This window comes from Vulpes vulpes, chromosome 1 (assembly GCF_048418805.1).
Source record: "Vulpes vulpes isolate BD-2025 chromosome 1, VulVul3, whole genome shotgun sequence".
Lineage (NCBI taxonomy): Eukaryota > Metazoa > Chordata > Mammalia > Carnivora > Canidae > Vulpes > Vulpes vulpes.
Window position 1 is genome coordinate 172,446,506 of NC_132780.1, and position 12,523 is coordinate 172,459,028.

The following is a 12,523-nucleotide window of genomic DNA, read 5'->3' on the forward strand; positions in this document are numbered from 1 at the left end:
TCCTGTCGGGGCACAGGTAGCTAGGGCAACTCAATGGTTTGCTCCAATGGCCAATTTCCTAAACAAAAAATATTTTGCAGAGGTTAGCATTTTTCTGTAATATGGCTTGATAAGAAAATATCAGAAATAGACTATTCAACAGATTCCAAGAATGCACATGCTATGTAAAGCCAGAAAATCCGTCAGATATTCCACCTGAATGCCCAGAAAACATACCATCTACCAAAGTCATAAGGAATATGCCAATAAGAAGATATCCACATTAGTAAGTTTTGGTTCTCTCTCGTGAAGGCTAGAACTAACAGAAGGAAATGTTGTTCTAGAACTGGGCTCATTGACAGCAATGGAGAAGACAAGTCTAGGTGAGGATCAGAAGTCATGAGAAGATAGCTGGACATAATTATCATGAGAGTGGCAGGTTGGGGTTTCTGAGGGGCTGGCGCACAGAAAATTATTGAGATAGTTAAAAGAATACAGCATCTGTAACGGCAAAACAGCTGACAAGGCTACTAGTCAGTGTATAAGATCCAAAGAAATCAAAGATGAATGAACAAATTGGAGGGAAGCTTCCCCAATTAAGCCACAGTATCTTTCTCAGCTTCTATTCCTGAGCTAATTTTTGGACTCAGAGCCCTCTAACTTAAGAGGCCTAGAATCCAGAGGGAAAGATCTTGCAACGCTATGTTAAGACTACATGGTAATAATTCCCTCAATCCTTCTCCCACGGGACCTATACCTTTTTATTCAGGTAACTGTGCTATGGGGATAAGGAATTCCCAAACATCTCAAGGGCACAGAGTTGACAGTGATACTAGAAGGCCAAAAGCATCAATATGTCATCACCCTCCTTATTAAAGTAGAAGCATATGGAAGTTAGTAATAAACGGAGCCTTGGCCAAGGTCTAGCTCATAATGGATCCATTCACTAGGACTATAGACTGACCTGATGACTTTCTCAGTCCCCAAATGTATAATCAGAATAGACTAACTTAGGAAGTTACCACAGCACCCATGTCAAGTCCTTGTCCTATGAGGTAAAGAGTATAACTGTGAAGAAAGTCAAGAAGAATTTGAAACTGCCCCACCCAACCCTGAGAATATAGTAAGTAAAAAAACCCAGCATAGTATTGGGAAGCAGGGGGATTGGTAGAAATTAGTACTTAACTGGACACAGGGATGGTTCCAATGAAGTTATTCAAGGCTGCTTGTGGTTTCATGGTGCAGCTCGACTTCTCCCTGTATCCACTCCTATTTCTGTCCCCTCCCTTCCAGAGGGGTTTATTCCAAGCGCACTCCTTAATCAGCATCCAATTTAGAATCTGATTCTTGAATAACTCAACTTGCAACAGTCATTTTACACCTTGAATTTTGGTTACATTTTCTTTTTTAATAATCTTGAGCTTATATTCAGGACCACTTCCCAATTTAATTGGGTAGTGCTAGGTGTCACTGCTAAAAAATTTTTCCCAAAGCAGTAGCATGCCAGAAACTATTTCTGAAAAGTCTTTAAGATTCTTCTCTGGGAATAGTCTATGGTATAACTCCTGATCTATAGGTGCCCTCTGCATTTAAAATTATTTTTTTTAATCCAAATTTCCTTATCAAAGATCTTAGGTAATCCTTCAAGTCACTATTTTTTTTTAAAAAAAAAAAAAAGCTTTTTTGACTGTTTATTGACACAAAACATTCAAAATTAGCTCATATCTCATTTTCTGAGGAAAACTTCTCATTGATTCCAAATGGAATTATTTCTCTTTTCATTTTATCAGCACTTAAGCATATAGGCCATAAAAACTATGTTCATCAAAGAAGTTTAACAGCTTCTTTCTAAGTATACTGAAGTTATGTGTGTATATATATATAGATACACACATACACACATATACACACACAGACTCTATTTACACAGACAATAAAAACAAATATAAGAACTGCATTTCCCTTTTCTTTTATAAAGCATCACAATGTTCTCTACATAATCTCCTGATTAATGTTGGTATCTAGTAAGTTACAGGTAATTTCAAAACATTTCATTATATATGAGAAACTACTAGAAATTAACTATACCATGCAATCTTGAACTTAAACTATACAGTTTCTCAACTATTTATATGAATAAGTATAGCTTAACCAAAAAACTAATAATAACAATAAATCCACCAGGCATATGTTTTTAAAAAGTAGACCATACCAACTGGCAAATATACTCCACCCTGAAATCTTGGGCAATGGTGAGAGATTCAATATATCCTAAATATTGTGCAAGCTGATGAAAGCACTCTCTGCTATTGCATATAACTTCTGAAAATTAAACCTTATAATAAGAAAAACCAGAAGTACGTCTCCAGTTACAGCTGAGTCTAGTGATGAGTTTATTTCTATCAAAAACCAAGGCAACGTATACGGTTTAAAATAGCCCATGGTTTCTGTGGCTGTATAGTGACAAATGGGATGGCTGTCCCTTAGTGTGAAAAAATTCTCTCAGAATACATCACTAAATTATGGTGGAAGTCTCTTTGCTGAAAGAAAAAGAAATTGGAAAACTTTATAGTCGCACTTGGCCCACAATTAAATGCTACCTAAATTAGGTGAAATACAGTAATGCATTTTAATCAAGGCTATAGTTTTAATCGGACTCATGATTTGTGATTGGATGTCCTGGTTCTTTTTTTTCTTTTTTTCTTTTTTTTTTTTTAATGTCGTGGTTCTTAAACACCATCCTGGCTTGTGGATTATACTAACTCACATTCAGTCCCTACTTCCTCTCCCGCTCTTACCACCAAAGGGTCAGATTCACCCACAAAGATGACTGGGAATCACATTTTATTAGTAGCCAGAAACAAAGTACAGACTACCAATAATTATAAAATAGCTTGCTCGGGTAATTTGGTCATTGGCCACTGCCTCATTTACCATAATTACGCATTTCAATAACCACAGGATCTAAAGATTTTCATAAAATTATCTTTACAGATAGCAATAAAGACAACCTTTTTTGAGATAGATGCATGACTTTGTCATTTGGCCACCAATAATTAAGATAGTACGTGTGTATGCATTTCATAAAAATCACTTCTAATTACTAAACATCCTATATCAAACTTGGACAACTTTATAGTTTATTATGTTAGGTTATCTTTAAGTTTTTGAAATTCAATTCAAATATAGATAAAGATTATACATACTTGGAAGAAACTGCCTCCATGAATTCATCCAAAAAATCATCATATTCAGGACCTCTCACTCTTCTCTGCCGTAGCCCAATGTACAACGGATCTTTAAGTAAAGCCTATTTAAAAAAAAAGTTACCACAGATATAGGAACAATGATAGGAATGTCATTCACAATTTCTAAGCCTCAGTTTCCTCATATATAGAAGAAATGGAAATAAAATCTTTCCATACTGAGAATTAACCTATAGTATTAATGTCTATTATATTTGTAAGTCAAATAAAAAAATACTAAATATTAAAATATTCTGCCTTATTTGGGGAAAATAAAAAGAATTAAAATATTTTAGTGATGTTAATTAGAAAAGTTCAATTCTGATTTTATAAGCAAAGTTTATCATGTAGAAAAGTAATACTAAGTTTTGAAATACTACATTAGTTTAGGAAAAGGAAAGGTACCAATTCTTTCCTTAGATTTGTTTTGTTTATGAAAGCAAAATCTTCAACAAAATTTTGATTATATCTTTAATATATTAACTGGTGGATGTTAAAAATAAATATTTAGCCTTAACTAAAGTTTTCTTAAACTTTTTAAACTTTACAAAGTTTTTTCTAAAACTGATAGATATAAGACATTACTCCGTTCAAGTTTTAGTATATATTACACTCTTTTTTATGAGACCAGTTTTTTCATCAAGGTATAAATTATATACTATATATACTATATATATATATAACAAAAGCTCCTAGTAAACTAGGAATGAGAATGAATTTCCTCAACCTAACGGAGGGCATCTGTGAAAAACCCATAGCTAACAACATATTTAACAGTGAAAGACTGAATGCTATTCTCCTAAGATTAGAAATAAGACAAGGATATCTACCCTTGCCACTTCTATTCAATGTTATACTAGAGATACTAGCCATTACAATAAGGCAAGAGAAAGAAAATAGGAATATAGAAGGAAGAAAGCAAACTTATTTGCACATACATGATGATGTACATGGAAAATATTTAGAAATCCTCATACAAAATAATCCACTAGAAAAGATATATATGAATTTAACAGAATAGTAGGCTCTAAGATCAACATATACAAATCAACTATATCTTTATGTCTATCAATGAGCAGTTGAAAATGAAATAAAATACACAACTTCATTTACAATATCATTCCAAAACATAAAATTCACAAGGGACATATTCACAAAATATGTGTAAGCCCAATACACTAGAAACTACAAAATATTGCTGAAAAAAATTAAAAAAAGACAAACTGCTTTTTTGGGCTGGAAAAAGAAAAACCTGCAACCTATGTCTTATAATAGTGAAACAATGGACAAAATGGTCATCTTCAGGGATGTGAAAAGACAATGTACCTAAAGAACCCATGAATCTGGCAGAAGAGATATCCAGGCAGAAGGCTGAATGTGTAAATTGGCCTCTCTTAGCTGTATGATAAAGTTAAAACAGGGATGAGTTGAAGAAGGAAATGTTTAGCTGTTGAGCAAAATTTAGAGAATGTAGAGGAGACGATACTTGCTTGTAAAAGATTTCCAAAGTAAAATAAGGCCTGCAGTCAAAGATCAAGTGTGTGGTTATAACAACTTCTGTGAAAAACTCTGAATGATCTAAAGTGGAAAACTCTGAATGATCTAAAGTGGAGCCTAACAGGCCATCATGGCTAAATAAAAAGAACTGGTTCTGCAGCACTATGGTACATCAGTCAATGTAGAGAGGTGTGTTTTGAAAAGAATTATGAGTAAGTCCTTTATCTAATGGGGTAGATATTAGTCTGATATGGAGAAAGCTTAAAAAATACAATTTAAGGATACTGTACTATTTAGATGATTTGGGATAAAGACACTTCAAAATGAAAATCCTTCTCTGGACCTTCAACTTTCCATAGGCAGAAAGCAGAGAGAGCAAGTTATTCAGCTGCAACATGGCCACTTATTATGGAAAAGGAAGGATGTCTCAAAGGACAGAGCCAAGAGCTCAGAGAGCAGAGCCAAAAACCTAAAAGAACAACGAATTACAGGACCACTCTAAGGGAAGAGAATTAGGCCTCATTCAAAAAATATTACCTACCCCTCAGGTAGGTGGCCTGGCAACATGTCCAGTGGCAATTCAGAATTGCCAGGAACCAGAGAGCAATATGATTCCCATTTTGAATTGAAGTGTTGATTATGGTTATTCTGTCCCTGCCTCACCACTGAACAGCTAAGAGGAGTCACACCAAGGAACAAAACACAAGACACTTCATTTGCATCTAGATGTATTTAGATGACAGGACCCCAGACTCTGGGCCTGCTGTTGTTAATGGGATGAAACTTCTGGGAACCTAGAATGGAGATATGCATATTTTACATGTGGAATGTGAACAATCTGTGAAGGATAAGAATCTAGATGGAGAAAAGCTGTGCCAAGCATCCTGACCTACCTAGCCATCCCAGTGAATCATAAACATTAACAAAACAGTAAATGTTTTAAGTCACTAAATTTGGAGGTGGTTTGTTATGGATAAATGATATGTTTTTGCAGGTGCTGTGATGTTAAAAGTTAAGCCATCTGAATCACCTGAGTTGGGACCTTCTTAAAGCCAACAGAAATTATATGCCAGTTCATACATATTATCCTAGTATAATTATTAACAGCATCCTCTTTTAGTGGGTTTGGCCAGTAGATTCTGTGGTCATCCTATTTATAATAAACTGCACAACAATGAGTTAAGGCTCTCCAGCTAGCTGTTCAAGTTAACATATTTAATCATATAAATGTATCTCAGATGAAATACAAAATCTGAAATAGTGCTGTAGTAAAGTCCAGCTGTTCTGTGAGGCCTAATAACTTTAAACAATCTACTGGCAAACTTCTGAAGAGCTGAGATTAAAGCACCAATGAGCTACTGCCAGAATTAAAATACTTTCTCCATGTGTGGAATATATTTGGACTTCTAAAATGTGAATTAGGAAAAGAACACAATTGAGAAAAGACGCTACATGTTTCGCCTTCTCTTTTGTCTCATTCTTTCCCATTCTAATAATTAAGTATGTATCATAAAGAATGATACATACATACAATGAAGAGTCAAGTATGAAGATTTAAGAATAATTTATCTTGTAATCTTTGAATTAAATCAGGAAGTTATAAAATGCTTCCAAGTCATAATGTCCCTGTCAAAAGTTACTGTTTTTTTTAAATTTCATGATAATTGCAGCATGAATAATAAATGTAATCTTGGAAATATCACTGACCAAAAAAATTAGTATCTACAAAAAGCAATTTAACAAGATTACCCAATTTTGATAATGGTTCCATAGACCAAATAGCCTGGCACAGAAGTGATACTAATTCATTGGCTTAGAAACTTCTTATTGCCAAGGGTAAAAATTTAATAGATCTTTGTTGGAGAATAAATGAAAGACTTGAAATTAAGAAAGCACTTAAAAAAGTTTAGACTTCCTTTAACAAGAAGTGTCACATAAAATATATGTGGTGTCACAAAAGACTTATAAGCATGAAAAAAGGGGGAAAAAGCAGAAAAAAAGCAGGGGAAAAATATTAAAAGACAAAATACATAGAAATAGAAGAGAGTTCCAAAAAGAAGTAAGGAGGGACTACACTGGTGAAGGTAATTACTTACTCATTAGCAATATCTCAATTCTGAAAACTTGGAAATTTTTATTTGAAGTACTCATTTATTTAATGTTGATAGAAATCATTTTTAACTCTCACCCTGTTTCAGTTTCTCGCATTCTTACCTTGCCAATCTGGAGTTTGAGAATTAAAAAATATTTTCTTAAGAATGAAAAAAAATAATTTATTTTTCATTCCTAAATAGACTTTGGTGTGTGTTTAGGGGCTGCCAGGCATCCTATATGTGAATGTGGACATGTCCTGAATTTAACAATTTTTATCCTGTGTCTTATACTGACTTTGTCAGAACACCCTAAATATTATTCTATATTCAGCTTTTTTCAGTAAATTATAAAAATTTGGTAGTCAGGAAAACTATTTTTTTCTTAATATTTTAAGGTCTTTTTTACATTAGAAAAGCTACATTTGCCTAACAGAAAATTTGAGAGAACTGAACAGTAAAATTACAAAGAATACCAACAATCTCTACTCACTACTAGCACCTTGATGCATATACTTCTAAGTCATTTTCCCGATGTCTATGCATGTAAAATACTATCTCTTTAAATGTGTGACTATATCATAGATTGTTTCATAACCCCTTTACACAGAGTAATATATTATGAAAAGTTTTCATGTCACTAGATGAACATTTTAAAAACTTGCAATCTATACTGAAACTCTGCCCTTCTAGAGAGTATGAACAAATTAATATCTCCACCCAGTAACATATAAATACAGGCCCTTCCTTGCCTTACAATAGAATTACATCCCAATAAACTCATCATAAACTGAAAATATCTTAATTGAAAATGCATTTAATACACCTAACCTACTGAACATCATAGCTTAGTCTGGACTCCCTTAAATATGCTCTATACAGGAGCACAATCATTGACAAATAGCCTATTTTATAATAACGTGCTGGATATCTCATGTAATTCCTTGAACACTATACTGAAAAACAGAATGGTTGTCTGGGTACAGAATGGTTATAAGTATATTGGCTGTTTAATGTCATGATCACATGGCTGACTAGAAGCTGCAGCTCGCTGCCTCTGCCCAGCATCATGAGAGAAAGAGATTATACCACATACCACTGGCCTGGAAAAAGATAAAAATTCAAAATCTGAAGTATGGTTTCTACTGAATGCTTATAGCTTTGGCACCATTGTGAAGCCCAGAAATCCTAAGTCAAACCATCATAAGTCAGGAACCATCTATGTCTCTATTTGTTGCAGCATCAAATATATTATCTTTCTCTATATATGTATATATATGAAATATACACATAAATATATGATAAATATGCAAATATTAAATATATAAAAATACACATTATTTGATATATAAAATGTTGTCAAGTGGCATTCATTTGTATTTCTCTTCTAACATTGAACATTTTTATAAGTTCATTGACCATTTTTAACTGAAAAAATCAGGTTCTGTAAGGAATATAAATTTCGGCTGTTTTGCTGATTCGTATCATCAATAATACACTTACAGAAACTATACTACCAACATTTAGCCAAGAGTCTGAGCCATAAAATTTTAAATATTGCATAAAAGCAATATTTTAAATGTCATCATGCATATGAGCTGGCATGAATGTAAAAAAAGTGGTAGAAATAAAAATGATTCAAGTTTGACTATGATTCAGTAAGTCTGGAGTGGAGCCCAGGATTTTTCATTCTTAACACACGTCCCTGGTAATTTTGAACCAGTTGGTTCATAGAACATATAGTTAGTGAGAACCACTAACTTCAAATTTATATTAAGTTAAAACAAAAATATTCTACTTCCCAAAAGGTTCTTATCTCAGGTAAATATTTTGTCTATTTTAATTTATACATGGGTGATTCTAAAATATAGCACAAACTTCAAGGGCTTCCCAGTAGTTTTAGTGCATATAAAGCCAAACTGAAGATCCCACCTCGTTCCCAAGGCATTGCTGTAGTACTTCAAAAAGCAAAGAAATTCTTGATATGATCCATTATCATCTGATTTAGATAGGGTGAGATAAAAAGAAATTGCAAAATGTAAGCACATGACACGACAAATAGAAAACCTGGAAACTGAGGGATCTTCTTTCCTCTGGCTTTATTATAATCATTAGTGCTCATTCCAGTGCAGAATCACTTGTCTGAAATGACAAGCAATCCCATCATATGAAAGGGAAAAAAATGAAGGAGAGTGGAGGGACAAATGATGACATTCTAGCTGGGACTCGGTGGTAAGAAGAATAATGACTTCCCTCATCCTTAGAACCTGTCAATATGTTACCTTATGTGGCAAAAGGGACTGCAGATGTGATTAAGGGTAAATCTTGGAAAGTGAAAAAAATCTTTCCTGGCTGTGCTCAGAGAAAGAGAGGTGATGACAGAAGGAGAGCCAGAAAGATACTACACTGCTGGCTTGAAAATGGAAAAAGAGCACCATAAACCAAGGAACAAGGAGGCAATCTCTAGAAGTGGGAAAAGATAGTGATATAAAACACAGCCCTGTGGACACCTTTTAAGATTTTAGCCCTTTGAACCTTGTGTCAAAGTTGTGACCTATAGAACTATAAAATAATATATTTGTGTTGCTTTAAGCTAAGTTTGTAGTGACTTTTTATAGTAGAAACAGAAAATTAACACAGGCCACATTTTAGGGCCAACACTAGTTTCTGTACACAGCTACAGGTGACAGAAAGTCTAAAAGGTTTTTCCTTCCTTCAGTTTCTCTCCATCATGGCCAGTTCATGCAAGATATGAAGAGTACTTTCCAGAAGGAACACAAGGATGAACTTTCTAAACGGATGGAGGCTTCAACTTTGTGAGTTTGAGTTTCAATAAGAATTCTAGATCTAGTTATACTGTACACATGAACTAAAGACCAGACTAAACATAAAATGAGAATCAGAAATGAGACCTGGAGCAATGATTCCATAAATGAAGAATAACTATGCAAAAACAACTGCCTTTAGCCTCTTGGAAGAGTAACCAAATGCTATGGGCCAAATTGTGTCCTCACCAAAATCATATGTTGAGGTCCTAATCCCCAGTACCTCAGCATATGACTATACTTGAAAACAGAGTCTTTAAAGAGGTAATTAAGTTAAATGAGGTCATTAGGGTGGGTCCTAATCCAATATAACTAGTGTTCTTATAAGAAAAAATTAGCACACAGATGCACAGAGAGGGAAGACCCTAGGGAAACACTGAAGGAAAACCAGAGGAAGAAAAGCCAAGGAGAAAGACCTTAGAAGGAATTAACCCTGTTGACACCCTGATCTTAGAAATCTAGCCTCCAGAACAGTGAGAAAATAGATTTCTCTTGGTGCACCACCCAAATCTATATAGTACTGTTATGGCAGCCCTAGAAAACTAATATACCATGTAATACATGAAAGCAGTCTTTAAGACCTAATAAAACCTAGATCGGTATGTAGGGAACACAAGGAATATCTACTCATGTTTTTAATCAAATAGCAAATTTTGATATTTGTCACTTATAAAAGAACAACCAACAAATAATAAATATAATTAGTTTGAAGGTTTTGCAACGGCTTATAAAGAAAACTGAGTATGGTATGTTCTGAAAAGACAACTGAAAAAATTAAGGTAACAGAAGTAAATTGTATATAGCTACAGTTTCACAATTAACATAAAGAAAATGTGAACTGGGGATGCCTGAGTGGTTCAGCAGTTGAGCATCTGCCTTTGGCTCAGATGGTGATCCCAGGGTCCTGGGATCGAGTTCCGCATCAGGCTCCCCACAGGAGCCTGCTTCTCCCTCTGCCTATGTCTCTGCCTCTCTCTGTGTGTCTCTCATGAATAAATAAATAAAATCTTTAAAAAGATTTTTTTAAATCTAAAAAACGAATATGTGACCTGTGACATAACAGATGAAAAATATGAAGGAAACACAAACATCCTACCTAAATGAATGCTTTGCTTTATTACCTAAAGAATAAGAATAATTTTTTTAGCCAACCATTTTATGGCTCAGTTTCATCATCTTTGGCTTTTTTATTTTTTAAGATTTTATTTTTAAGTAATCTCTACACTCAACTTGGGACTTGAACTTACAGCCCTAAGATCAAGAGTCACATGCTCTATTGACTGAGCCAGTCAGACACTCAACAAGTGTCTTTGTCCTCTAAACCTCCTCATAGTGAAAGATGTTGAGATGAAGGAAGTCAGGCAGGTGTGATCTTACATCAAGTGAAGAATGTCCTATCAATTGGCTCTTAATTTCTTTCCTATTTCCATTACTATTCAATATATGAATTTATAATGAAAAAGCAAAGTGTTTATAATTTATAAAAATGGGATCTAGTTCTCATTAAACTTTGCTGGAGTATTCTGGATAAGAAAATAAGTGGTGTTATCAATTTGTTTTTATATTTTTACCATAAAATGTAAAATTGGACAGAGATTCACAAAGAGATGATTTTAAAAGTTTTACCATAGGGGGAAAAGTTTTTACCATGGAATGTTTTTACTAAAAGCAGTTTTCCACATATGAAAGTAAAACATAAATCAGCAACATATAAACTTCATTACATTTTATATTCAGTCATATTCTAGTGAATTAAATTTTGTCTTTTTAGTAAAGCGGCAATACAAAATAAAAAGAATAAAGTGTCAGAATGAATTAAATAAGATTAAGAGTTAATAACACATCTCACTCTAAATATTTTTCTATTCTCCTTTAGGTATTATTTAAGAGCTATAAACATAAAATTCAGGTTAGATTGCTTATAAGTTAGAATGTTATAACGTATTTTGAATTCCAATAGCTCACAAGAGAAAAACAAAGTCATGTGTTGGAGCATTTTTATTTTAAGCAACAGAAAAGTTAATCTAGAATCTAAATGGCTTCTATTCTTCCTGATATATAAGTACTTTATTGTTTATAGACTACAGTTGATTTGTCTGTCCCAAAAGTTAAGGAAATGACAAAAATATATTCTGCTTTATAAATACAGCATACCTCTATTAGTTTTTGGAAAAGACAAGGCAGATGTATACTTGTAAAAAAAAATCATTCTTCTGATGAACTAAATCAAATGTCACTATTTCCTTGTTAGAAAATTTGAAAAAAAAAAAAAGAAAATTTGAATACCACATAACATCAGCAGAAGAAACTATTCTTGCTATTTTGCAAATGAAACAATTTTTGTTAGTTATTACAAATACTTAGGAAAACTGTTGAAATTTTAATATTTATTTTGCAAGCAGTCACCTTACTGAGGGCTCTAATTTGGTCATGATAATTGTTACTTGATTTTCTTGGGTTTCATCAATAAACCTATTACCTATAAATAATGATAACTGGGTCGTTTCAAATCAGTCAACTATCCCATTTGTTTTTCTTGTCTTATTACAAAGGCTAGCACTTTCTGAACAATCAAAGAGAATACTGATAACAAGTGTCTTGATAACTCTTTAAAAGAAAGTCTCTAAGGGGCACCCAGGTGGCACAAACATCTGACTCTTGGTTTCGGCTCAGGTCACGATACCAAAGTCATGGGATCGAGTCCCATTTCAGGCTCTGCACTCAATATGGAGTCTGCTTACAGACTCTCTCTCTTCTGCTCTGCCCCTCCCCCCACCATTTGAGCAGTCTCTACTAAAATAAGTAAATCTTTTTTATAAAAATTAAAAATTAAAATTAAAAATAAAAGAATGCATCTATCACCATTAATTATGAAGTTGCTAATAGT

The 12,523-nt window shown here is 33.6% G+C and overlaps 1 protein-coding gene across 2 annotated transcripts in view; it reads right to left on the reverse strand.

Annotated features, from left to right (window-relative positions):
• The window catches only part of ME1 (malic enzyme 1), a 193,909-nt gene that overhangs the window by 90,339 nt on the left and 91,047 nt on the right, over positions 1-12,523 (reverse strand). For both annotated transcript variants that reach the window (XM_072736255.1, XM_072736247.1), the window contains exon 6: positions 3,186-3,289. In XM_072736255.1, coding sequence (XP_072592356.1) covers positions 3,186-3,289 — 104 coding nt within the window. The remainder of the gene's footprint in view (positions 1-3,185; positions 3,290-12,523) is intronic.